Source organism: Equus przewalskii, chromosome 12 (assembly GCF_037783145.1).
Source record: "Equus przewalskii isolate Varuska chromosome 12, EquPr2, whole genome shotgun sequence".
Classification (NCBI taxonomy): domain Eukaryota; kingdom Metazoa; phylum Chordata; class Mammalia; order Perissodactyla; family Equidae; genus Equus; species Equus przewalskii.
Genome location: NC_091842.1, coordinates 19,437,370 through 19,463,460, shown reverse-complemented (window position 1 = coordinate 19,463,460; position 26,091 = coordinate 19,437,370). Strand labels below are relative to the sequence as shown.

The following is a 26,091-nucleotide window of genomic DNA, read 5'->3' as shown; positions in this document are numbered from 1 at the left end:
GCCCCGCCCGCCTGACGAATCTGCGCCTGTTCAACGCGCCACTCAAATCTCCCCAGCTCTGGCTGGCCTCTTCCCCTCCGCTCCGCCCCCTTTCCCTCAGGGATTAGTCGCTGCTTTAGTCGCCGCCGATTCGTCAAGGACCCCAGTCCAGAGCAGCTGGATAGCCGTGGTGAAGCTTACTCTCCGGGGAATGCGGCCAATCTTCAGGCTCCCTGGGCGGCAACTCTCGAGTATAAGGCGCCAGTGGAGGCGAAGCCGCTATCCTCGGCCCCGTGGGTCTCCCGGCAGCGCCCGTGGCGAAAGTGCGAATGTAGACACTGTGCCCGCTGGGCCTCGCGCAGGTGGCGGTGGTGTTTGGTGCGCGCGCCGGGGAGGTGGTGGTGGGGGGGCGCCGCCGCCGCCACCGCTGCGGGGCCGGGTCTCGCGCTGCCGCCGCTGCCGCCACCACCGCCTCGCGCCGCTAAGGTGCCGCGCGGGGTGGGGGGAGGGGGAGCCGCTCGCCACGAGCGGGTGAGTGGGGCCGCGCCGCGCGTGCGCGGAGATGGGGGGGGCAGAACGCGCCGGGGCGGGAGGAGAGGGCAGCAGCGCGCGTTCCCCCCACCCCTTCGCCCGGATCCGGGGCCGAAGCCGGGTCTCGGGCTCGGTCTCGCGGTGTTTCCAACGCCCCGAAGAGGTGCCACCTCTTGGCCAGAGGATCGGGGCGCGGGGGCGAGAGGGGTCTGTGGGAGCGGGAGCCGGGCTTGGCCCGGGCCGCTGGCCGGTGAGGAGGCGGGAGGGGGCGGGGCCTGCCAGGGGGCGGGGGAGGGGTCTTGCGCGGAGGCCAAGTGGGGCGCGCGCTAGGGAGAGCGGGAAGGTAAGGGGGCGCGAGGTGGGCCTGGGGGCCTGTGGGGAGAGTTGGGAGGTGGAGAGAGAATGAGGTGTTGTGGTGAAAGAGGGTACTTGGGGGAAAATCTCGGGGAGCCACGGGTCATGGTGAAGTGTGGAAACTGGGGTGATGAGAGAACCTTGAGTCTGGGCTAGTCGGTGAGGGGCAACAAGGGAGTCAGGCCTAACTCCTGAACCCTCTTCTGTATTCTTCTTTCCTGACAGTGTAAATGAGCGAAGATGGATCAGGAAGGTGGGGGAGATGGGCAGAAGGCCCCCAGCTTTCAGTGGAGGAACTACAAGCTCATCGTGGATCCTGCCTTGGACCCTGCCTTGCGCAGACCTTCTCAAAAGGTGTACCGTTACGATGGAATCCACTTCAGTGTCAACGTGAGTGCCCTAGGCCTTTCCTTGCCATCTAGGGCGCTCCAGGCCCCATTCTCCTCTGTTACCTCTGTTCAGCACTTAGAAGTCCCGTATCTGTAGCCTGCCTTCTTACAAATGGGCATCCAGAGCTCAGCTCTTTGGCATATGGGTCTCCAACTGGGCTTCATAGAGCTCAGCAACAGGGTTTCACTATGGGCTATCTTTCTGTTTTTGCTTTCCTTCCTAGGACTCAAAGTATATACCAGTGGAAGACCTCCAAGACCCCCGTTGCCATGTCAGGTCCAAAAACAGAGACTTTTCCCTCCCAGTCCCTAAGTTTAAGGTATGTGTCTGCTAGCTTCCTGGTGTGGTAGCCCTTGAAGGATGTGGAAGATCTATGCTGGTAGTCTAGTCTTAACGTAGCCTAATAAAAGGGAGTTTTCCAATGAAAGGACCATAGCCAGATCTAACCACCTCTGAGGCTGTGAGACTGATTTGTTCTGGACAGGAGGTATGTTTATCTTCGGGAAAGGTTTAGGTGAGGTGTCCCAAGCAGGGGTGTTGACTTCTTGAAAGATAAACTAAAGATAGGTTTAGCTGCTATACCTATCACTATGTACTCCTAGACAGTGTGTAGCGTGACAGTGCTCCGGTGTGATACCCCAGTTTCTCAGCAATTAAGGGGAGTGAAAGGGCCAGGGATTCCATCCCTGGAGTCCTCTGTTCTTCACCCTTCATTTGGCTGTTTGATTCTCTATCTTGTTTCCTCAGAGGGTTCCCATTTCCCTGTTTAGGCAGGATAATCATCAGGCCTTGGACTGGGCCTAGAAAACTGATGGTTCTTAATTTCCTTCACTGATTCTTTATTCTTCCTTTTAAAATAATTCATTTGCAGAGTTTCTTCACTTTCTTTTCACTTTGTACACTTTCCCTGGATGACTTCGACTGTCACTGGAATGTTAATGACTTCCAAATCTCTGTTTCCAGCCAAGATCAGTCTCTTGAACTCCAGACTTGTATGCCCGTTAGAGGGACAGCTCCTTCTGCAGGCCTCACAGACAGCTCAAACTCAAGAGATCTGAAACCTTATCGTTACTCCCTTAATCCTGCTCTCCATGGAAGGACATTTTCCATTTACTGATGAATGGCAATACCATCTACTCAGCTGCATAAACTGGAAACCTGGGAGTCATCCTATGATTCTCCTCTCCTTTATCTGTCACATAGTCTATCACCAGATCCTGCTGACTCTTTTTCCTAAACACATTTCCTTTATATCTTAATTTTTTTGTTTCCATTTCAGTTTCTTTAACGCAGACCCTTGTGTACATTTCACCTGATTTCCTTGCCTGTATTCTCTTCCTCTGTTTCATGCTCCACGCTGTTGACATTTGTCTTTTTGATTTTACTATTCTCTTTTTACTTTTGTTGCCAAGTCCACGTTTTTGTGCATTGACGTATGTGATTATTGATCTCCCCAAGCCTCCTGCCTTGATACTGCACACCAGGGTTCCATCCTACCATACACTTTGCAATTTTCTAGAAAATCCTAAGTTGTTTTATAGTTTCATGCCCTATGAGTCCTTGTTGATTTGGTGAACTCCTGTTTATCCAGAAAACCTGGTATAAATGACACCATCTTTATGAATTCTTCCCTGCCTCCACTCTGAACAAAAGTTTCCTTCTCTGGGTTCCCAAACACCGTGTCTACACCTCTGCTGACACTTATTGTGTCATGTTTGATTGTGTGTCTGTCTTGTTTACTTTCCTGAACCAGAATCTCTTTTTTCCCATCTTTGTATTCTTAGTGCCCAGTTCATGGCAATCATTTAGTAAAAGCTGAGCCAGTTATTTCCCTACAACTAGTTCTTTCCGTGTATGTTTATTCCTCAGTTTGTACATTTCCTGGTTCTTGCCATTCTTATGTGGTGAGAAGAATTCAGGGAAGAGAGGGGTCAAGACTGATGTATACCTTGTTGGGGGCCCCTTCCCTGTTCCCTTGCTTCTGGGTTTCCCAGTCCAACTCTCTTGACCTCATGGATTTCTCTAAAGTTTCCCAAAGGGCAGAGGAACAGTGGACAGTTTTGAGACCCCAGACTTAACTCCTGTCCTCTCCACAGCTAGATGAGTTCTATATCGGACAGATCCCATTGAAGGAAGTGACTTTTGCGAGGCTGAATGACAACGTGCGGGAGACCTTCCTGAAGGATATGTGCCGAAAGTATGGCGAGGTGGAAGAGGTAGAGATCCTCCTTCACCCCCGTACTCGCAAGCACCTGGGCCTGGCTCGCGTGCTCTTCACCAGCACTCGGGGAGCCAAGGAAACAGTCAAAAACCTCCACCTTACCTCCGTCATGGGCAACATCATCCATGCCCAGCTTGACATCAAAGGTGAGGGCTCTCTTGCCTGCTGCCCGAAGTTGGGCTCCAGCAGAGGCCATACATGTAAATGCCTGTTGGGGCCAGGCAATTGATCAGGTTCATGATTCCTCATCTGAAACTCTGGGGGGCAGGCGTGTTTCTGAAATCAGAATTTTATAGAGGGATTATGGTACATATATGGGGTGGGGGGTTTGTTTTTTGTTTTTTTCAAAGATTTTGTTTTTCCTCCTCCCCAAAGCTCCCCGGTACATAGTTGTACATATATGGTTTTTTGTGTGTTATTTCCACCAGGGTTGGAGCAGCACCCTATAGTCTAGCACATGACTATATTTGTAAGAAAACGAATGAAGGGTCACACTAGGTAGGATGAATAAAGACTGTAGTAAGTAGCCTCAATACAGGTCAAGTTTTGACACTGACTTCCCAAAAATAGTGGGTTTTGAGGTTTTCGGGTTTTGAAATTTTGAATTGAGAATTAGGGACCTTGTATAGATGAGTGAAGTAGTTTCGGCTCCTGTGTTAAGGAGCAATAGAGAGGGATGGGGACTGTGGCATACTCTAGAGTACAGTGCCATCTAAAGGAGACAGCTGTTAGTTGGCATTAGCCAATTTGCAGATGGTTATGAGGGCTAATATTGCTAAATAATCTGTTATTTTTTAAAGCCAAAAATCTAGATTTTGTGTGAAATCTCACGGTTTTTAAATGTTACATTCGCCCGCCCCACCCCCCCCCGCCCAAATTTCTTTGTAAGTGATTTTGTAGGGCAAATAAAACACAACTGTGGGCTGGATTTAGCCCTCAGGCTGCCGTTTTGCAACCTTTAGTTTATAGGATGAAGAGCATGGTGGGATCTAGCATCAGACGACCTGGGTTTGAATTCTACTTCTGCCACTGACCAACTTTGTGACTTTGTGCAGGTCAATTTCCTTTAAGCCTATAAAATAGGGGTACTGATGCTCTCTCTCCTGGTGATCATCCAACATAGTAACACACGTAGAAGTGCTTTTGTAAACTGTGAAGTGTTGTATGATGTGTCATTTGTAGTAGTTATTAGGTAGATATGAGGTGGAAGGTCCCAAAGATAGATAGAAGATAGGAGAACTAAAATCCCTGAACCCAAGACTACAAGAAATTGTAGGAGACTTGAGGCCTGAGAAAGAAGTGGGAATACCATATCAGGAAGGAGTTGTTTCCTCTATCTGACTCTGTTGGTTCCCATTTTCCTCCCTCCAGGACAACAACGAATGAAGTACTATGAACTGATAGTCAATGGTTCCTACACCCCTCAGACGGTGCCCACCGGGGGCAAGGCCCTGAGTGAGAAGTTTCAGGGTTCTGGTACAGCCACTGAGACGGTGAGAAGCTTGTGGTTGCCATAGCCCTAGCCATGTGGGCATGGTGCTTGGGTGCCAGGGGCAGTCTTTGTGAGATTCTGGACTTCGCTGTTAAGTATAGGAAGAGCCAAGAAAAGACACCTAAATGCTTTCAGAAGACAGAAAACTGAGATTCTTGTTTTGGGAAAGGGCGAGTTATCAAATGATATTTGGTCTCTTTTCCTTTGTCCCTGCTCCATCCTCTCCCTCCAGACTGAATCCCGCCGTCGCTCCTCCTCTGACACGGCTGCCTACCCAGCAGGCACTGCTGTGGTCGGCACTCCTGGCAATGGTACCCCCTGCTCCCAGGACACGAGCTTCTCCAGCAGCCGACAAGACACCCCATCTTCCTTTGGCCAGTTCACCCCTCAGTCCTCCCAAGGGACCCCCTACACGTCTCGTGGCAGCACCCCTTACTCTCAGGACTCTGCCTACTCCAGCAGGTACAAATTAAACACCCTCTGGGACTCCCAGATTCTGGGAGCCGCTACTGGGAAGAAGAAACCCAGAGTCTCTCTTAAGAGGGAAGTGGGAATAATTTGTCCTGGTTTCTCTGTGGATTCAGCTGACAAATCCCTGTCCTCAGGCAACTCAGTCTCTAGCTAGGAACCCAGCAGCACTTAGATCTTCCTTTGTAGAGGGGCTTTGGGTACTGAGAACTGGGATACTAGGGTTTGGTCATACAGAGCTGAACCCACCTAACTCCTGCACTTTTTTTCCAGTGCCACTTCAACCTCCTTCAAGCCCCGGCGGTCAGAGAACAGCTACCAAGATTCCTTTTCCCGCCGCCATTTCTCTGCATCTTCAGCCCCTACGACCACCTCTGCAGCCATCTCTGCCACCACTGCAGCCACTGCCGCATCCTCCTCCTCTTCCTCCTCATTGTCCTCGTCCTCTTCATCGTCCTCATCTTCCTCATCCTCTCATTTTCGTAGTTCTGACTCAAGCTACCCAGCGTATTATGAAAGCTGGAATCGCTACCAACGCCATGCTTCCTACCCACCCCGCCGGGCAACTCGGGATGAACCCCCTGGGGCGCCTTTTGCTGAAAATACAGCTGAGCGCTTCCCACCTTCCTACACCTCCTACTTGCCCCCTGAGCCCAGCCGGCCCGCTGACCAGGACTACCGGCCTCCTGCCTCAGAGGCTCCACCTCCGGAGCCTCCAGAACCTGGTGGAGGCGGGGGTGGTGGGGGCCCCAGCCCTGAGAGAGAAGAAGCTCGGACCTCCCCTCGCCCAGCCTCACCGGCCCGTTCTGGCTCCCCAGCCCCAGAGACCACCAATGAGAGTGTGCCCTTCGCTCAGCACAGCAGCCTGGATTCCCGCATTGAGATGTTGTTGAAGGAGCAGCGCTCCAAGTTTTCTTTCCTGGCCTCTGACACAGAGGAAGAGGAAGAGAACAACACCACAGGCCCTGGGGCTAGAGACACAGGGAGCGAGGTGCCGTCTGGATCAGGTCATGGGCCCTGCACGCCCCCACCAGCCCCAGCCAATTTTGAGGATGTGGCACCTACAGGGAGTGGGGAACCATTGTCTACCCGGGAGTCTCCTAAGGCCAACGGACAGAACCAGGTGAGGCTGGGGTGAGCCGGTGGAGGTGCCTGGGATCTGGGAGGCAGAATTGGGCCTGGGGGAAAGGGATGGAAACTAGACAAGAGAACAGAGATTTGAGGAAAAGCCCAGGGAACAGGCAGAAGCTTTCTGTGACCCTCCTCTGCACCCCTACAGGCTTCTCCATGCTCTTCTGGAGAGGACATGGAGATCTCCGACGATGACAGGGGCGGCTCACCCCCTCTGGCCCCAACACCACCCCAGCAGCCTCCCCCCCTCCCCCTCCTCCTCCTCCCCCGCCTCCCTACCTGGCTTCCCTTCCCCTTGGTTATCCTCCCCACCAGCCTGCCTACCTCCTCCCACCCCGACCTGATGGGCCACCACCCCCCGAGTACCCCCCGCCTCCTCCACCCCCCCCCCACATCTATGACTTTGTGAACTCTCTAGAGCTCATGGATCGACTTGGGGCTCAGTGGGGAGGGATGCCCATGTCCTTCCAGATGCAGACCCAGATGTTAACTCGGCTCCACCAGCTGAGGCAGGGCAAGGGATTGACTGCTGCCTCGGCTGGTCCCCCTGGTGGGGCCTTTGGGGAGGCCTTCCTCCCATTCCCGCCCCCTCAAGAGGCAGCCTATGGTTTACCCTATGCTCTGTACACACAAGGGCAAGAAGGCCGAGGGGCATACTCCCGAGAGGCCTACCACCTGCCTTTGCCCATGGCAGCCGAGCCCCTGCCCTCCTCCTCAGTCTTGGGAGAAGAGGCCCGGCTGCCTCCCAGAGATGAAGCAGAGCTGGTAGAGGGCAAGGCCCTACCATCAGCAGGCACTGTGGGCCGTGTGCTGGCCACCCTAGTCCAGGAGATGAAGAGCATCATGCAGCGAGACCTCAACCGCAAGATGGTGGAGAATGTGGCCTTTGGAGCCTTTGACCAGTGGTGGGAAAGCAAGGAAGAGAAGGCCAAGGTGAGGGCTAGTACCGGGGACTGGGGAGATCTGGGGCTCCATTGGAGGAAATAGATCTGATTTTTCCAGGCGCATGGCTCAATATAGAGAAGAGAGATGATCGAGGCAAGTGGAGAGAGAGACTGTAGGAGAGAGAGACATAGTGGGACAGAGTAGTTGGGGTCACACAGAACAGTAGAAAAGTACGAGCCTGAGAGTCAGAAGAGTTTTGTCCTGGCTCTCCTGCTTACTTGCAGTGGAAGAGGCCCTTAAATGTCTCTGGGCTTCAGTCTTCAGCGTCTCTGTTTGTAGAGTGGGAATAATAGTAGATGCTTCATAAAGTTAATGGACTAAATGAGCAGACTTTTGAGAAAATGCCGGTACAGGGGCTGGCGCAAGGGAGGTGTGACAGAGATGTGCATCAAATGGAGGAGTGAGTAGATGCATTTCTGTATTTCTGGGGCCTGGGAGTAGTCCTCAGGCAGGAGGCAGGCGGGAGCACCCAGGTTCTGGGGCTGAGTCCCCCTACTGCCTGCAGCCATTCCAGAATGCAGCCAAACAGCAAGCCAAGGAGGAGGATAAAGAGAAGACAAAGCTCAAAGAGCCAGGCCTGCTGTCCCTCGTAGACTGGGCCAAGAGTGGGGGCACCACGGGCATCGAGGCCTTCGCCTTTGGGTCAGGGCTGCGAGGGGCCCTACGACTGCCATCTTTCAAGGTACTGAGAACTGTGGTCTTGCCTAGTAGGGTGGGGGCAGGGGCCCCCCCCTTCCTTGGGGTGGGGGTGGTTGGGAACGATGAGTGTTTGAGATCTAAATGGGCTCTGTCTCTTCCCATCCCCCAGGTAAAGCGAAAAGAGCCTTCGGAAATTTCAGAGGCCAGTGAGGAAAAGAGGCCCCGGCCTTCCACTCCAGCCGAGGAAGATGAAGATGGTGAGTGAGAGGTCAGGTGGAAGGAGAAAGGAGAAGGACTGCTTATATTCTAGTAGGAAAGCAGGAGGCACAGATGATGAAGGGGTGAAGGTGTCCTAAGGGCAAGGAGACAAGTGGAAATTTGGGTACAGAGTTAAAATAAAGCAGTTCTGAGAGATGTGAGAGGCTTCAGATAGGGTTATTCCTAGATTTTAGTTGTGCATCTTATTCTGGTGTGCTGATGTAAGTTTTCTGTATTTCAGTTTTTCCCTTGTAAAATATAATAACTTGAACATCTGGAATCACAAAATTTCGAGGTTAAACCCAAGTTTACCATTTAATACTTAAGCTCTCCTATGACCTCCATACCAGTTTTTCTAAGTCTAAGCTATTGGTTGACAGCTTACGTGGCTGGGAAACTTCCTTACTGAGTCTGATCTGCTGCTCTGGAGACCCATTGGCTTTAGTCCTATTTTCTTGGGCCAGGCATACAAGTCAGCTCCCTCTTCCACCTGACCCAGAAAAGGATGAAAGATAAAATGGGTGTGATGTATTTAAAACTGTATAAAGTGTTAGTAGCTCTGAGGTTTTTGTGTTTCTCTGCTGAACTTCAACTTCTTGTCTATAAAATGAGGTCTGTCTTGTGGGACTGTCAGAAGATCGGCAACGGTGTGTGTAAAGCTCCTTTCACAGGGGAGGGGAATGGTAACTGTTACTGTTGATGGTAAATTGCCCTAACTACCACTCACCTGGGCCTAGACCCTGAGCGAGAGAAGGAGGCTGGAGAGCCAGGACGTCCGGGGACCAAGCCCCCAAAGCGAGACGAAGAGCGAGGCAAGACCCAGGGCAAGCACCACAAGTCCTTTGCTCTGGACAGTGAGGGGGAGGAGGCATCCCAGGAGTCCTCCTCAGAGAAGGTGAGGGGCCAAGGCACCCGGTCCCTGCCAAGAGCCTACTTCTGAGTTCCTCTCCCTATAACCAACTTCTCTCTGGCTTGGAGCCCAGGTAGCTGTGCCTCCTGGAGAACCACTTGTCCTTTCTTGTTAGTTCCCATTTGTCCCTTTCCTTAAGGATGAAGAGGACGATGAGGAAGATGAGGAGGATGAAGAGCATGAGGAAGCTATGGATACCACAAAGAAGGAGACAGAGGCATCTGATGGTAAGCACAGACAGAGCACAGTAGAATTCTGGCTTGGGGAATAAGGGATTCAGCCACCTGTCTAGCCATTTCCTGAGCCCACATAATCCTCCTGCTGGCCACCTTTGTCTTCCCCCAAAGCAATTGTCTTTTAGCCCCATCCTTTGGAACCTTTGGCCCATTGTAAACAAGAACCCCAATACCCAGAATGCTCCCTCCTGCTTACCTCTGCTAGTGAAACACGGCTCCCCCTGAAGACAACCCAGCAGAGCTTATTTCTTTTCCCAAGCCCTCGAGATAAGGGGTCTGCATTCTCCTGCTGCCCCTTGATGCTACCAGACTGAGCCTTTCCCCCTTTCAGTGCTGTTCTTCCTTTAAGGCCCAGCCACTGAGTCATGCCTCCTTCTTGCCCTCCCTGCATTAGCCATCACCAGACACGATTCTCTTCTTCAGTTGAACACCTGTTTGTTCTTCCACGTTCACTGAGGCTTAGGTACATGATTCAGTCTTTCTTTTCATTCATTTGTTTAGAAATTCATATATTGAGCCCCTGCTCTGTGCTAGGCACTGTTCCAGGTACTGGGGACATTTCAGTGACCAAGACAGATGTGAGTCCCGCTTTTGCGGAGCTTGTGATCAGTGGGAGAGGAGGAGGAGGCTAAACAAACAAGTGAACAAATAACAGCACTTCAGACAGAGATTTGTGCTTTGTGGAAGATCCACTAGGTTATGGGGATAGAGAGTGGCAGGGCGGAGGAGCTGGGGAGGAGTGATTGCTTGAAGGAGTGCCTCTGAGAGGTGCATTGCAGCAGAGGCCAGAATGGGGAGAATGGTGATCTGAGAGCCTCTCTTTTCAGTAAAACAGAGGGCAAGGTCATCTGCTAAGAATGATAAGGTATATGGGGCCGGCCTGGTGGCACAGAGGTTAAGTGCGCACGTTCCGCTGCGACGGCTCGGGGTTCAGGTCCCGGGTGCAGACATGGCACTGCTTGGCATGCCATGCTGTGGTAGGCGTCCCACCTACAAAGTAGAGGAAGATGGGCACAGATGTTAGCTCAGGGCCAGTCTTCCTCAGCAAGAAGAGGAGGATTGGCAGCAGATGTTAGCTCAGGGCTTATCTTCCTCAAAAAAAAAGAACGATGAGGTATTGACCGCTGCCCTGATCCACTTGGTCACCAATTCCTGTCAGTGTCACTGCCTCAGTGTTTCTCAAGTTTGTTACCTCCTTTGTTCCCGCTCTCCTGCCTTTTTCACTTGGAGTCTGCAGCAGCTTTGACTGATCTCCCTGTCTCTGTTTCCCTCCTTCCCCCTCTGTTTGAATCCATTTTCCAGCCTGCTTATGGAATTTTCTTCCTAAAGTGCGCACCTGACCCCATTACTTCTCTCCATAAAGTCTTTTTCTGGCTCCCCATTTTCCACAAGGTGACTTGTCAGCTTGACACTCTAGGCCGTTTATAATCTAGCTCCAGCTTATCTGTTCAGCTCCATCTCATGATTCTCCAGACCCCTCCATGGCTACCACACCTTCTATTCTAATTTGCCCAATTATGTTCCTCAAAGACTACAGCATTCTTAATTTCTTAGTGCCCTTTCAGTGTGTTACCATCTCCCAGAGGCATAGAGCATGTAACATGTTGTAAATTTATTTTGCCTGGGAGTGTTTAGAGTCTGTTTCCCAGGCAGGGTCCGTAAGACCCGCTGTGGGCAAAGCTTCCGTAGTTAGGGCAGGCTGCTTGCCGGTCTCCTAGTGCGCCATCTTCCCTTCCCTTTGACGTCCCCGCTTAGCTCCCTGTGTGCTTGGTGGACTCCTGCTTGTCCTTCTTGACTTCAACATCTCCTTCACAGGGTTGCCTTCCCTGGCTGAATCCTCCAGGCAGAAGCTAGGGCTTCCCTTTGCTGTGCTCCCACAGCCCTTCATGCTGAGGTTTATCACACCGTGAACAAATTGTGTGCTTATCCAACTCCTTGAGGGTAGGACTTCCAGCGCTTAGCACAGCACCTAACATATCCATAGTAGTGAGTCAGTCAGTGAATGAACCCACAGCTGGACTAAGTGAGGGGTCTTCCCACCTCGCCTGATTGCCCCTTCTGGATTTCCAGGCGAGGATGGGGAAAGCGATTCGTCCTCCAAATGTTCTCTGTATGCTGACTCAGATGGTGAAAATGATAGCACATCGGACTCCGAGAGCAGCAGCTCGTCCAGCTCCTCAACTTCCTCATCTTCCTCATCTTCCTCCTCCTCGTCGTCGTCATCATCTGAGTCCTCCTCTGAAGAAGAGGAAGAGGAGCAGCCAGCAACGATACCCTCAGCATCACCGCCCCCCAGAGAAGCCCCTGCACCCCTGCTAGCACCTGTGGAGGAGCCTGAGCCAGAGAGGGTTGCAGGCTCACCAGTCACGCCTCTCCCCGAACAGGAGAAGTCTCCAGTGAGACCTGCAGGTAGGTGCTGCAGAGCTGTCGATTTGATCTTTGGGGATGTGTGTGTCTGTCTCCGAGAACATTGGGGTCAGCATTTATTAATTGTGTACAAGTGTGTGACTTTGTTGGAAAACATACTTCCCAAGTAAGTTAAGGCAAGAAAATTCCCAACTTAACAATTTCCTCCTCCTAATTTTTCTTAAGCCCACAGGTGATTAAATGGATAGATAGGTAGGAAACAACCATTAACAACATTAACTCAGAAGTTAGTTCTATCTTTGCTTTCCTTTGTGGATTTGTATGTTGAGTTGTTTTATAGCACATGTCTGTTTGTTCAGGCAATAGATATTTATTTATTGAGTAATTACAGTAGTGCAAGGAAGACGGTGGTACGCACAGTTCTCACCGTCATGAAGCTTATGGTCTAAAAGGAGAGACAGTTTAGTTAAGTAATAAATACGTGAGGAAATCTGTGATTATAAGCTGTGGTAAGCACCTTGAAAGAAAAATACAGGGTATTCTGAGAACCTGAGCACATCTGTGGGGAGGTCTTCCCTGCTGAAACATTGCTGGGCCGAAATTGAGCCAAAGAAGACAGGAGCATGTGCAAAGGTCCCAAGGCAGAGGAAACAGCATGTTGGAAGACATAACAGAAAGCTGACCTTCTGGAGAGTTGAGTGTGAGGGGGAGGGCTAGGGTGGCTGACACTGAAGAGGTGAGCAAGGGCTGGGCCATGCAAAATGAGTAGGCCATGTTAGGAATTTGGTCTTTTATCTTGAGGGCAGTGGAATGCCATCAGAGGAATGACTTGATCATATTTGTGTTTTGAAAAGATGCAGTGCAGAGAAAACTTGGAGAGGGGCCAGAGTTTATGCAGGGAGATCAAGAGTTTATGCAGTGAGTAAGGCAAGCAGTGGTGTAACTTGGGCTAGGATGTTCCTGTGATGGAATTAATAACTCAGTTTTCAAGATATGTTTCAGAGATACATTTGGCTTTTCCAGAGATCTCTTCTGAACCTTATTGAGAATTTATAGTCTGAGGTAGGCAGTGACTTCCTGAGGACCTTCTAGCACTGTTGCACTCTGTTCTGGTCTAGACCCCATGAGAGGAGTCGAGGCTCTCGTTTAATCCTAAGACGCTTCTCCCAGCCTCTGTTGAGTCCATCAGTAGCAAAAGAGCCAGTGGGGTCGCAAGTCAGAGGGCATAAATTGTAGTGTTCTTTCATTCTCACTAGAGCAGAAAGGAGTAGGACATGGTCAGATTTGCATTTAAGAAAGATCATTCTGGCAGGAGGGGGGTGGGATTTGGAAGAGGTAGGGAAGGAGGCAAGGTGACTCATGAGAAGGTTTGAAGGGATGCAGGTAAGCAAAGGGCATGGATCAGAGCTGGGGTGGTTACACTGAGGTGCGGGGAGTAGAAGTGGGGGTGAGGATTTGAGAGAAGTTTAGAAGCTAGAACTGCTTGGTTGAACTACTTACCAGGAAAGGAAACTCAAGGAAGAGAACCAGAATTAGGATGTAGCTCATGCGTTTAGTTGGGGTTGAGTTTGAGATGCCTCTGGGACTTCCAGGTAGAAATATTCAACAGGCAGTTGGATCAATAGATCTGAAGCTCTGCAAAGAACAGTAGGCTGGAAACGAGGTAGATACCTGAGATTAGTGAAAGTATGGATGTGAATCTACTTGTATACCCTAGGAGGATGGATCAAGTGTGAGAAGAGGGCCAGAGCCTTACAGTTTTGTGAGAGCTAGCTAGGCAAAGGGGAGCCAGAAGAGGCTGAAAAGGAGTGATCATAGGGGTTGGAGGAAACCAGGGAGCTCAGGTTTTCCAAAGGAGGGAGTGTTCTATACCAGCAGGCCGCAAGAGAGGTTGTGAGATAGGAAACGGGTCTGTTGGATTTGGCAGTTAGGAGGTCACTGGTGACCTTATCGATTTCAGTAGAGTGGATCAGACTAAAGTCAAGTTATGGAACGTTAGGGAGTGAGGGCAGGTGACAAAGACAGCCAGTTTTATGGAAGGGGTGGGCTACTCATGCTGTGAAAGAAAAGAGAGAGTTGAGGGATTGTAAATAATAATATTAGTTAACATTTATTGAGTACTTCCTGTATCCCAGGCTCTAAGCCTGGCACATTGCAAATTCATTTTCTTAGTCAGTCCTTACAGTATCCCTCTTACTCTCATTTTACAGATGAGGAATTTGAGGCTTAGTGAGATGCTTAAGCTTCCCCAGCTGGGATTGGAGAGATAGCAAGAAAATAATGCAGTCTGGACTCTAGATTTGATATAAATCTCTCCATCAATGGAGGGCAAGGGGATGTGGGGTGGTGGGCGGTGGGGGGGGCGGCGAGTTTCATGCCCAAAGGCCTCCTTTTTCAAACTCTGCAGTAGGAAGGAAGGACATTTTCTGAACGAGAGGGATTGGGTGGAGTAGGAGCCTTGGAAAGTGAGGAGAACAGGGAGTGAGGATGAAAGCTGCCCAGGCTTGCCAGCAACTCAGAAACCTGGCTGAGGCTGGGGGTTGGGGGTGAAGGAGCAGAGAAGGTAGGTGGTTGGATAGGTTCAGGGTTGAGAGTCTACAGGGTAGAGGTGGTAGAAGGATGTGGAAAGTACTGTGAAAAGAGAGTACAAAGTGAGGGCCCCTATGGTCTGGGCATAATGAAGAAGTTAATTTAGGGGAAGGGTGATGGGCTGAAGGGAGTTAGAAGGATGGGAAATTGAAAAGGTGCAGTGGGATGAACTGAAAGGACCTGGGGAACCGTGGTCAGAGTGTAAGGGATCAGAGTGTAAGGGCCCAAGGTGGAGCCATTCTAGGGGGTGACAGGGTCAAGTATATGGCTGGTGGAGGATAGCTGAGGATAAGTGAAGGAAGTCACTGGAGATGTGAGAACAGGTGGGATATCAGAGTCCCCTAGGTTGCTGGCAGGGGTGGGAGAGGAGAGGAACATTAAAGCAGGTCCCTTGGGTTTCAGAGAATGATGGGGAAATCCAAGTTACCGAGGATGCATCTGGCTAGAGGGCTGTGTGGCCTGATGGCAGCAGCCTGGGAGAGGGCTTGTCTGGCGGAACCCGAAGACAGGGACCAGGAATGGGGGCCTGGCCGCATTTAGGACTGCCTTTCTTCTGTCTTCCACTCTGGGGCGTTGCATTCTTCTCTCTTTCCTCAAATGGGTTTCGTCTGCTTCTCCGTTCCAACAGGATTTCTGCCTCTACAGATAGACCCACTCCTATCTTAGATCCTTATTCTCAGGGAAGTTTCTGGTTGGGCTGGCTTGGGCAGGTAGCCGTCAGTTAATGATGGCTCGGGGGAGGGAGCAGACAGAAACAGTGATTTCTGGGAGTTGTATCGACTGGCAGGTACCTCAAGTCTTCCTAAATGAAAAGTGTGGCCGGGTTTCCTTCAGGACAGGGAGCGAAAGGGAAATATGTATGAAGAAGCTGAACCAGGAGGGGAATTTATTCTCTAGAGTCAGGTTTCCAGAGGGCACAGTGGGCTAGGTTGGGAGAATGGGTCAGAGGGGGAGGCTGTCCCAAAATAATGGAGAGGGGAGGAGGTGAGAGGACTCAGAAACTGGAGGGTCTGGGACTAGCACCTGGGGCCTTGCTAGCTTCAGAGTGTGGTTTACTGCTGACTGGGGCTCCAGATGGAATCCAGAGCCTTAGGAGACAGCAGGCTGAGGCCCTGACTCAGGATGCCAGATTGGGGAGCGTCTGTTAAGGCAGTGGACACAGTTGATCACTGCCTGTTTGAACCAGGTCTGATGCTGGCTGCCCTTTAGCTCTGTGAGTGGTAGAGCCAGATAAGAAACCACTGAGCCCCAATGCAGGACGTCCAGAGCAGCGTAGGGCAGTAGATGAGAGCACGAGCTCAAACCAGGCTGCCTGGGGTGCGGATTTTTGTTCTGTCATTTGCCAGCTGTGTGACCTTGGGCAGGTTATTAACCTCTCTCTGCCTCAAGTTCCTTATCTGTAAGATGGCGTTAATTATAGTTCCCACCTCAGGGTTGTTTTGAGAATCAAATGAGTAGTTAATATATGTAAAACGCTTGGATTGGTGCTTGGCACAAAATATTAGCTATTAATTGGCTGCAGCCAACCTGAAGCCTGGCAATCGAGAACCACCAGCCTTCTGGTTCTGAGAGGAAGATATTACCAATGTCCATGGAAGTCAGGGAAGCCTTCACAAAGGAGGTAGCATTGATCTGGGTCTAAAAGCTGCTTGTGAGCTTTCCCCATGGGCCTGGGAAGAAAGGTATTCCAAACAAAGGGACCTGTGTGAGCAAAGGGCCAGGGGCCTGAAAGGCCATGCCTCTCTGGGTGACTAAAACCTAGGATGAGAGGGTGAGGCCATGGACTGGCCTCACGGGGATTATCTGGTGGGTCAGGTGTGCAGAACAGGGTCTGTCCCACGGAAAGGGCTCTGCATGTCTTGAGCAGTGTTCAGACCCCTGCACTCAACAGCATACTTGGGAGTCCCACAGAGGGAGGATGTGCTCACTGTCCTTCCTGTGGGGAGTAACCTGGCGGGAGAGAGCATCGCCTGCTTGAAGACAGTATATCCCCTCCCCAACCCACCCCTCATCCTTTGGGCCTCAGCTTCACCCTCAGCTTCTTTAGGGGAGAGTTCCTGGCCCCTCCCCACTTGGGCACATCCCCAGTGTTGTTTGGCAGGCAGTGGAGAGGAAGGCAAATTTTATAAAATATTTAAATACAAAGATTCTTTGATTATATTTTTTTACCTCAATAAACAGAGAAATTGATTATAGTTGAAATAATGGACACTTTAATTCGAATCTGGTTAATTGCGTCCTGATTATAATATGCAGCTGGCAAAAACTGTCTTGGTCTATGCGCCTGGTTGTTGGATGTAGTTTTGTCACTGCTAGTCTTGGTAAAAAGGCGAGTCCAGGAGTTTGTTTCCTTTGAGCCCCCACCCCCACCCTTCACAGTGTAGGCTGTACATTTGTTTCTTGTAACTGTCTCCTCTGGACTGTAATCTCTCTGTGGGCTTTGAAAGTGTCTGCTCAGTGTGTTTTCCCCACATCTGACATAGTTGCTCAGTCAGTGTTTGTTGAATGGATGAATGAGCAGGTGCAAAATCCTGTCCTGTCAAGGGAGCCCATAGTGCTGAGAACATTGCAGGTGTGAGAGGCAGGCAGTGTGTTCCCTGAGTGAGCAGCGCAAGAGTGTCTGTTGGAAGCTGAGGAGAGTGTGAGTGCAGACTGTTGAAAGGCGGCTGGGCTGTGGACTCCCCAGTGAGGCTGGCCTGTCTCCTGCCCACAATGAATCTCAGTCTGATAATGTCAGGCCAAGAAGCTGACCCTCTCCCTTTCCCTGTGTGCTTCCTTGCTCAGGTTCCACTGAGGAACCACCTCCCAGTGTGCCCCAGCCTCCCCCGGAGCCACCAGCTGGGCCCCCAGCCCCAACTCCCCGCCCTGATGATCGCCCCTCCTCCCCCATCCCCCTCCTGCCCCCACCCAAGAAACGCCGGAAAACTGTCTCCTTCTCTGCTGTGGAGGAGGTGCCAGCCCCAGAGCCTCCCCCAGTTGCCCCGCCCCAGGTCAAGTCTCCTGGCCCCATCTCCCGCAAAGTCCCCCGGGGCGTGGAGCGGACCATTCGCAACCTGCCCCTGGACCACGCATCTCTGGTCAAGAGTTGGCCCGAGGAGGTGTCCCGAGGAGGTCGGAGTCGGGCTGGAGGCCGAGGCCGCTCCACCGAGGAAGAAGAGGCTGAGCCAGGGACAGAAGTGGACTTGGCAGTGCTGGCCGACCTGGCCCTGACCCCAGCCCGACATGGGCTGGCTGCCCTGCCTACTGGTGATGACTCGGAGGCCACAGAGACATCGGACGAGGCAGACCGCCCGGTCCCCCTGCTCAGCCACATTCTCCTGGAACACAACTACGCCCTCGCCGTCAAGCCCCCACCCCTCACGCCAGCCCCTCGGCCCTTGGAGCCAGTTCCTGCCCCTGCAGCCCTCTTCAGCTCCCCAGCGGACGAGGTCCTGGAGGCCCCTGAGGTGGTAGTGGCTGAGGCGGAGGAGCCAAAGTCGCAGCAGCAGCAGCAGAAGCAGCAAGAGGAGGGGGAAGATGGGGAGGAGGAGGAAGAGGAGGAATCAGAGTCATCTGAGAGCAGCAGCAGCAGCAGCAGTGATGGTGAGGGGGCTGTCCGGCGGCGCAGCCTCCGCTCCCACACGCGGCGCAGGAGGCCACCCCCGCCACCCCCACCCCCACCGCCCCCTAGCTTCGAGCCCCGCAGTGAGTTTGAGCAGATGACCATCCTGTATGACATTTGGAACTCGGGCCTGGACTTGGAGGACATGAGCTACCTGCGGCTCACATACGAGCGGCTGCTGCAGCAGACAAGCGGGGCTGACTGGCTTAATGACACCCACTGGGTCCATCACACCAATATCCTGAGCCCTGAGGCTGGCCTTCTCAGGATAGGAAGACAGGCCCAGGGGGTGGGAGTGGACTTATCTGGGGTCACCCAGCCGGGCATTGTCCTCCTCAGATCACTCCTGGTGTCTGCATTTATCTCCCTCCCCATCCAGTTCTCTCTGCCGTGTTCAGCCTGGGTATTTCTCCTCTGGCTACCAAGCAACTCTGTTCTCTCTGCCTCATGCCTCTTTTCTGCCTCCCAAACTTTTTCTGGCAGAAAAGGTGGGGTCTAAGACTTACATCTCTCTGTCTTTTTGTCCTCACAATGAGTATGCTCAGGACCTCCTGCTGTAAGGTCAGTTGCCCTTTCCTTGGACTGGGGAGGACAGAGGGGAGTGGGGTCCCAGGGGTCTGTCCAGTGAGGAACCCCTTCTCTTCCTTAACACCCTGCACTCACCAACCTGAGCACTCCAAAACGTAAGCGGCGGCCCCAGGATGGGCCCCGTGAGCACCAGACGGGCTCAGCCCGCAGCGAAGGCTATTACCCCATCAGCAAGAAGGAAAAGGACAGGTACCTGGATGTGTGCCCTGTCTCGGCCCGGCAGCTGGAAGGAGCAGACACTCAGGTGAGGCTCTGCCCTCATATCTGGCGTACTCTTCCCATTCTTTCTCCTGTCACTTCCTTCCTCCCTGTCCTGCTTCTCACAGGGGACTAACCGTGTGCTTTCGGAGCGCCGGTCTGAGCAGCGGCGGCTGCTGAGCGCCATCGGCACCTCAGCCATCATGGACAGCGATCTGCTAAAGCTAAACCAGCTCAAGGTGAGGAGCTGGGCCTTGAGGAAGAGAGAGGCTCACTGGGAACGCAGCATCATGGAGTCCCCTGGGGGTGGAGGTGGTGGAGAGTGGCCCAAAATACCCTCCTGCCCTGGAAGTAAGGAGCTAGCTTTCAGGAGGGGTCCAGCAGCAGTCTGCCTTCTGCCCTCTAGTTCCGGAAGAAGAAGCTCCGATTTGGCCGGAGCCGAATCCATGAGTGGGGTCTTTTTGCCATGGAACCCATCGCAGCTGACGAGATGGTCATCGAATATGTGGGTCAGAACATCCGCCAGGTGAGAGGCCTCATATCCAGCCCCAGCCCCCGATCTGATGCAGCATGGGAAGCTCACAGGAGGAGAAGTATCTGACCCTCTGGATGAAACCCCACATACATACCTTCCTGGCTCCACAACTCAGCCAGTGAAACCTGCCTCTTTTTTTTTCTTCCTTCCTTTTACAACTAGTAATGGGTACAAGTAAACTAGATGTTAATGATCCAGCAAGAAAAAAGACTAGTATTCTATCTCCCTTTAAGGACGTCACAGTTTAGTGGGGAAGACAATCATTGAACAAGTAACTGCAATAAAGGATGGCGTTTGGTTGACGCGAAAGGGGAAGTTTGGGAAGGCAGGGGAGGCGGGAACACAGTGGTGTTTAAACCAGGAGCTGAAAGATGAAACTGAACTCCCAGGCTCAGGTGAGGGGAAGGGCGCTCCCAGCTGTGCGACAGCATGCACAAAGGCCTTGGAGGCAGGATGTTATGATGGCAAGGAGGTCAGTATGGCTAGTTGGAAAAACGAGGGCCCGTGGCAGCAACTGGCTGGAGGGGCAGGTGAAGGCCAGACTCCACGGAGCTTAGAAGCCACACTAATAAGTTTGGACTGATGATGAGAGAGGAGAGTCATTGCGAGGCTCTGAGCAGGAGAGAATTTGGAAGGTAGTAGCCTCCTTCTGACTGCAGCGTGGAGAGAGAACTGGAGGCTGAGACCAGCGGTGGGGGATGTTACAGAGATCCCAGCTGGACGCAGGGTGGCCTGGAAGAGGCTGTTGCAGCCAGCGTAACAGAGGAATCTTTAGGCCCAAAGTAGCTGGCAGGACTAGGCAACAGGTTGGATCTGGAGAGTGAGGGCAAGAGGGGGATGGGAAGCCATTTCTCAGAGTGCTGCCTTTAGCAGCTAGGAGTAGGTAGGGCTGCCAGTGAGATGGGGAGCGAGGAGGAGGAGCGGGCGGTGGTTAAGATGAGTTCCACTCAGGACATGTGAAGTTGCAGGGCCCGGGGGACAGCTAGGGAATGATGCCCAACAGCTCCACTGAGGTGGCTTTTGGCTGGAGATGGAAGTTTGGGAGGAGTCCCCATCACTTAGCTGGCAGTTGAAGCCCTGGAAAAGAGTGAGATCACCCAAGGAGAGAGTACAGGGGACTTACTGTCCCATTTGCTGGGAAATAAGTTACTCTTTTTCACGCAAGAATGAGGGCCCTAATGTGGATGCCAGCAGCAGCCAGTCTGTGTCTGATTTGGAGAGAGGGTCGTGGGAGAAGAGATGAATAGGGTTCAGTCCATGAAGTGGCCACTGTCATCTTGGGAACTGCCCCAGCCCCATAGCAGTCTGGGGGCCCCACTGTGGACCAGACAGACACTTCAGAAGGAGCCAGTGGCTGCTGCTCCTGCCCAGTGACCAGTGCAGTCTTCCCTGAGATCCTCTTTGGATGACTTAGAATGGCAGCCAAAGGTTTAGGGTGGGTGGCCCTAAGAGGGAGGGCTCCTGGAAACAAAGTCAGGGGAGTCAGTGTCTTGCGTTAGTGGGAGCCAGAGGGAGAGCCACAGGTCCAGAATAGGTCAGTGTGGCCCCCAGGGTGGTAGCTGGGAGACTGTCCAGATCCCCCATCATGGAGACTGGTGGGGTCAGGCCTGGTCCGGCAGGAACCTGAGAAGGCTGCTCCCTGACCGTGGCACTCCACCCTACCAGATGGTGGCTGACATGCGGGAGAAGCGCTATGTGCAGGAGGGCATTGGCAGCAGCTACCTATTCCGGGTGGACCACGACACCATCATCGATGCTACCAAGTGTGGCAACCTGGCGAGGTTCATCAACCACTGCTGCACGGTGCGCCAAGGGCCAGGCTGGGGGCGGTGCAGGGGTCCGAGGGAGTGGCCTCTGCTCACACTACCCTCCCTTCCTGCAGCCCAACTGTTACGCCAAGGTGATCACCATCGAGTCCCAGAAGAAGATTGTGATTTACTCCAAGCAGCCCATCGGTGTGGATGAGGAGATCACCTATGACTACAAGTTCCCACTAGAGGACAACAAGATCCCATGTCTGTGCGGCACCGAGAGCTGCCGAGGCTCCCTCAACTGAGGTGGGGCAGTTGCCCACACCCCTATTTATTCCCCTTGGTGCCCTGAGCTCCCAGCCCCCCAGCCTTAGTGGGCTCTGCAGGGCCCACAAGCCCCCATCTCCAAATGTGGGGTTGGAGGCCATGAGCCTGGCAAGGGAGCCTCAGTTCCTTGAGGTGTCTTCTGCCTCCCTGTCACCCCTGCCCACCCACACCCCAATTTTTTTTTCTTTGCGGAGAAGAAGCTGTAAATGTTTTGTAGCTGCCAGCAGCTGTTTCCTGTGGAAACCTGGGGTGCCGGCTTGTACAGATCCTGTTCTTGGGGGGCTACAAAGCCCTCTTGCTTTGTGTTAATGGGGACTTCCCCTTTGTGCCCTGCGTGTACCCCTCCCCAGTTTAGGGGTCTCTTGGGGCAGTGGCCATGTTCTCCCCCTGGGGGGGGCCCTGTGCTCCCAGTCCTGGGGACTCCGTGCCTGGAACCCTGCCTCATCTTCTGTTTCTGCCAGCCCCTGTGGGTCACCCTTCCACCCTGGTGTCTGGGAGCTCCAGCTCAGCCAGGCCTGGACAGTGGGGGGCAGGCCCTTCTGTTGGGCTGGATTGTACATATGTTAATAGAGCAAACCCAACGCCACATTTTTATAATTGTGATTAAACTTTATTGTACAAAAGTGCTTGGTCAGTATCTTTGGGGAAGAGTAGGGTGGGATGGGGGTTGAGGACAACGGGGAAGAGAGGGGGAAATGGGTGGCCTGGAGTTTGTGATCTGTAGAGGGGCAAGAGTGCACACCTGCAGACTCAGCCACCGTTGCTCTGGGCCACCTGATAAGTTGGAACAGCCATCCAGAAATGCCTCTACAAGGCCAGCCAGATCTGGGCCAAGGTCAGGTCTCCCTCCCTTTCCCAGCTGCCGCTAGGCTTCTGGCCTCCTGGGGAATCCAGGAAGAGGGAAGGACTGATGTCATGTAGTGGGAGTGAGGTCACCCTGTCTGCTCCATCCTGTGAGCTGAAACCTCTCAGCACCCACCCAGCAGGTTCTGGCTTCCCCAAGTTCTCCCTGTAACCAGATGCCCGTGGAGGAAAGAGTAGCCACCAGGGGGCGCCTGTGGCAAGAGTGTGGTGGACCAAGGGGTGGAGGCTGGGCAGGTCTCTGTTCCTGGAATGGGCCAGGAGGGAGGAGGAGCAGGCGGAAGGGGAGGGTGTGTTTCTGGCCGGCTCGCCCAGGCCGACGAGAAGACAGCCCCTCCGGTGGCCAGTCTGGGCGCCCTGTGACCGTGGCTGCAGGTAAGCAGAGGTGATGCCAGGGCCCGGGGGTCCCTTCCAGTCCCAGTCCTGCCTACTCTCCTCTACCCTTCCTCCCCAATTCCCTGCCTCCCACCCTCCATTTTGTCTCAGAACCTCTCCCCATTCACCGCAGGCCCTAAGCCCTTCCTACGCACCAAGCCCTCGCCCTTCTTATCTCAGTAACTGCAATTGGCAGGGTCAGAGGGCAGGGAGCCTGACTACTGCACCCACAGCTGCAGCCTCCAGGAACAGCCCTGGCCCCTGGGTCACTGCTCCAGTCCCTAGGCCAGAGGCCCCTTCTAGGAGTAAAAAGGAGGCCTCTGGTGATGGGGCAGGTGGCGGCAGGCAACCCAGGTGAGCCAGGGTCTCTCCTCAGCTGGGCATGGCAGACTCTGCACGGGCCCAGAAGCTGGTGTACCTGGTCACAGGTGGCTGTGGCTTCCTGGGGGAGCATGTGGTGAGAATGCTGCTGCAGCGGGAACCCCGGCTCTGTGAGCTGCGGATCTTTGACCTGCACCTGGGTCCCTGGCTGGACGAGTTGAAGACAGGTGATGGTGGTGGGGAGGAAATGGGGGGAGGGTGTGGACTCCCTTCTCTGTGGTGGAAAAGATGATGCCTGTTTACAGTCTCCAGTGCACATGGATGGGATGAGTGAGTCACTCTGGGAACATGTGGCTCCCAAGGGTGTAGGCTGAACCCAGTAGCTGGCCGATGGCCCCAACTCTGACATTGCTTCTGGCTGCTCCAACCCCCTACCAGGGCCCGTGCGGGTGACTGCCATCCAGGGGGATGTGACCCAGGCCCACGAGGTGGCAGCGGCTGTGGCTGGAACCCACGTGGTCATCCACACGGCTGGGCTGGTGGACGTGTTTGGGAAGGCCAGTCCTGAGACCATCCATGAGGTCAACGTGCAGGGTGAGGTGCTCCCCACCAGCTCTAATAATGCACTTAACAGTCCCTGGCACATGGCCTGATCTTGGGTATTTGTCCCCCAACCCCTCTTTGACCTTGACCTCTGTGATTCTCCTGTGACAACCTGTCCTGTGGACACCCTGCCCCTGTAATGGCAGGCTGGCCCTCAGTGACCTGCTGTGGTTCTCCCTGGACCTGGGGAAGGAAGCACATGCCGTCATCCACATTTGGGATGGGGAGGAGAAAGAAGCTTCAGCTAGGACACTCCCCACCCCCTCACCTCCTGCCTTCCCCAGGCACACAGAACGTGATTGAGGCTTGTGTGCAGACTGGAACACAGTTCCTGGTCTACACAAGCAGCATGGAAGTTGTGGGGCCCAACGTCAAAGGCCACCCCTTCTACAGGTGAGCTGAGGTTCCCCCCAATACTTTAAGAGCTCTATCTCCCTTCAGCATTAAGAATCTTCCCTCTCCCCCCACCAGGGGCAATGAGGACACCCCATATGAAGCAGTACACAGACACCCCTATCCTTGCAGCAAGGCCCTAGCTGAACGGCTGGTTCTGGAAGCCAATGGAAGGAAGGTGAGACTGGAGAAGATGAGACCTAGAGATGGGGGTGGGGAAGGCTGCCAGTTAGAGGCAGAGCCAGGGCCAGCTGGGCTTCTTTGCATCCTGCCTGGGCACTTCTTTTCTATCTCCAGCTTTAGGAGGCCAAGACAGAGGGTGAGCCACTGAGTCCTAGGTCTTAGCAGTGCCTGCCTTTTGCTCCCAGGTCCGCGGGGGGCTGCCTCTGGTAACATGTGCCCTGCGTCCCACTGGCATCTACGGTGAAGGCCACCAGATCATGAGGGACTTCTACCACCAGGGCCTGCGCCTGGGGGGTCGGCTCTTTCGGGCCATCCCAGCCTCTGTGGAGCATGGCCGGGTCTATGTGGGTGAGGCCTGTGCTAGGCGGGGGGAGGCTAAGAATTTGGGGGAGGAGGGCATGAACTCTGGCTAGAAAAGGATGGTCTATACATGGGCCGGGATAGACTATGATACATGGGCACTGTCTGCACAAGCCACAGAGGAAACAGCATCTATGCAAGTTGGGAAGGCTGACATAAAAACATGTCATAGGCTGAGGAGAGGAGTGGAGTTATGAGAGCAACATTTCCCCAGGAGAGGAGAGGGGCAGCATCTACACTGAACCAAAAGAAGAAGGAATAGCATCCATACAGGCTGGCCCAGGGAGTGGCTACAGGCGCCAGGGAGAAAGCAGCCTTTACTAGGGCTGTAGTTATATCAGCAGCATCTACATGGGCCCAAAGAGGGAGTGGTTTGTACGTGGGCTGGCCCAGGAGAAAGCAGCATCTACATGGCTGCAAGGGCACTCAGGGGTGTGTCCATCCCCTCCCTTGACTGGCAGGCAACGTGGCCTGGATGCATGTGCTGGTGGCCCGGGAGCTGGAGCAGCGAGCGGCACTAATGGGTGGCCAGGTGTACTTCTGCTATGACAAATCACCTTATAAGAGCTACGAGGACTTCAACATGGAGTTCCTGCGCCCCTGTGGACTGCGGCTGGTGGGCACCCGCCCGCTGTTGCCCTACTGGCTGCTGGTGTTTCTGGCTGCCCTCAATGCCCTGCTGCAGTGGCTGCTGCGGCCGCTGCTGCTCTATGCGCCCCTGCTCAACCCCTACACACTGGCTGTGGCCAACACCACCTTCACCGTCAGCACCAACAAGGCTCAGCGCCATTTTGGCTATGAGCCCCTGTTCTCATGGGAGGACAGCCGGACCCGCACCATTCGCTGGGTGCAGGGCGTGGAGAGCTCATCCCAGTGACGGTGGAGCTGGGACCTAGAAGCCCAGCATGGCACATCCTTCTGGGTCCAGAGCCCTCAAACCCTGGATGGGAGGAAAGGGTCTGGTGCCAGACTGGCTCTTCTGGAGCTTTCCACAGTTTAATTCCATGGGCCGTGAGTCTGTCCTGATGCCCCTAAGTTCTAGGGCAGGAGTGGCTTCACTCTCAACCCAGGCCTGACGGCTGGCTGGTGAGAGCCTGACTTCCCTGGTGTTCTCAACTGCCCATCCCATTGCTGGATTTTCCAGCAGGAAGCGGGTAGAAGTTCCACAGGCCTCATGCTGGCCTTCTGACGTCTAAGCATGATCCTCAGGCCTGGACTCAGAGTGAAGGTGCTTTCTGGCTCCTCTACCATGTTTGTCCCTTCTTGGGGGGTCATAGTCTCATTATTTTAAAACATTGATCACCTTTAGACATTTATCTTGTAATTCTCTTCAATGAAATCTGAGGAAATCCATGTATTTTCACATGTTCCCGCCCCTATACCCAAATCAGTTCCTGCAATATTGTTACATCTCTGCCTGAGGATGCCCCAGCAATGTTGTACCTGGCCAAGCCCTGGATTAAAACTCCTTATCCAAGCCTGTGT

At 53.4% G+C, this 26,091-nt stretch overlaps 2 protein-coding genes and 1 long non-coding RNA gene across 10 annotated transcripts; 2 read left to right on the top strand and 1 right to left on the bottom strand.

The window, feature by feature from the left end:
• Positions 1-318: 318 nt before the first annotated feature.
• On the top strand, positions 319-22,133 carry SETD1A (SET domain containing 1A, histone lysine methyltransferase). Its single transcript, XM_070567949.1, is given in 20 exon segments — positions 319-341; positions 1,090-1,254; positions 1,478-1,573; positions 3,351-3,621; positions 4,847-4,968; positions 5,200-5,429; positions 5,709-6,558; positions 6,715-6,805; positions 6,808-7,499; positions 8,017-8,193; positions 8,320-8,407; positions 9,146-9,303; positions 9,458-9,545; positions 11,625-11,963; positions 17,295-18,347; positions 18,771-18,943; positions 19,026-19,136; positions 19,304-19,423; positions 21,098-21,235; positions 21,315-22,133. Coding segments are annotated over 19 exon segments (5,121 nt in total). The 5' UTR covers positions 319-341; positions 1,090-1,104; the 3' UTR covers positions 21,489-22,133.
• LOC139074871 (uncharacterized) lies at positions 11,154-13,573 on the bottom strand. The gene is made up of 2 exons (XR_011524752.1): positions 13,422-13,573; positions 11,154-13,173 (listed from the first exon to the last, which is right to left on the bottom strand). It is a non-coding gene; the product is annotated as an uncharacterized lncRNA (long non-coding RNA).
• A 209-nt stretch (positions 22,134-22,342) lies between the features above and the next one.
• On the top strand, positions 22,343-26,083 carry HSD3B7 (hydroxy-delta-5-steroid dehydrogenase, 3 beta- and steroid delta-isomerase 7). 8 transcript variants are annotated; one of them, XM_070567979.1, is made up of 8 exons: positions 22,629-22,746; positions 22,943-23,100; positions 23,175-23,294; positions 23,506-23,661; positions 23,955-24,063; positions 24,142-24,241; positions 24,432-24,594; positions 25,068-26,083. In XM_070567979.1, exons 2-8 carry the CDS (start codon positions 23,073-23,075, stop codon positions 25,481-25,483), a joined length of 1,092 nt encoding a protein of 363 aa, XP_070424080.1. In that variant the 5' UTR covers positions 22,629-22,746; positions 22,943-23,072; the 3' UTR covers positions 25,484-26,083. The 8 variants fall into 8 exon arrangements, with proteins under 8 accessions (XP_070424076.1, XP_070424079.1, XP_070424077.1 ...); XM_070567977.1 differs by having other exon boundaries at positions 23,817-24,063; XM_070567975.1 differs by lacking the exon at positions 22,943-23,100 and having other exon boundaries at positions 22,343-22,746.
• The last annotated feature ends 8 nt before the right edge of the window (positions 26,084-26,091 follow it).

Bases quoted from the DNA above. Each gene is read 5' to 3' on its own strand.
- HSD3B7 (XM_070567974.1), top strand. From the start codon at position 22,530: ATGCCCGTGGAGGAAAGAGTAGCCACCAGGGGGCGCCTGTGGCAAGAG. The intron at 22,747-23,174 runs GTAAGCAGAGGT...ACCTGGTCACAG, and splicing joins CCCTGTGACCGTGGCTGCAG to GTGGCTGTGGCTTCCTGGGG. The intron at 24,242-24,431 runs GTGAGACTGGAG...TTTTGCTCCCAG, and splicing joins TGGAAGCCAATGGAAGGAAG to GTCCGCGGGGGGCTGCCTCT.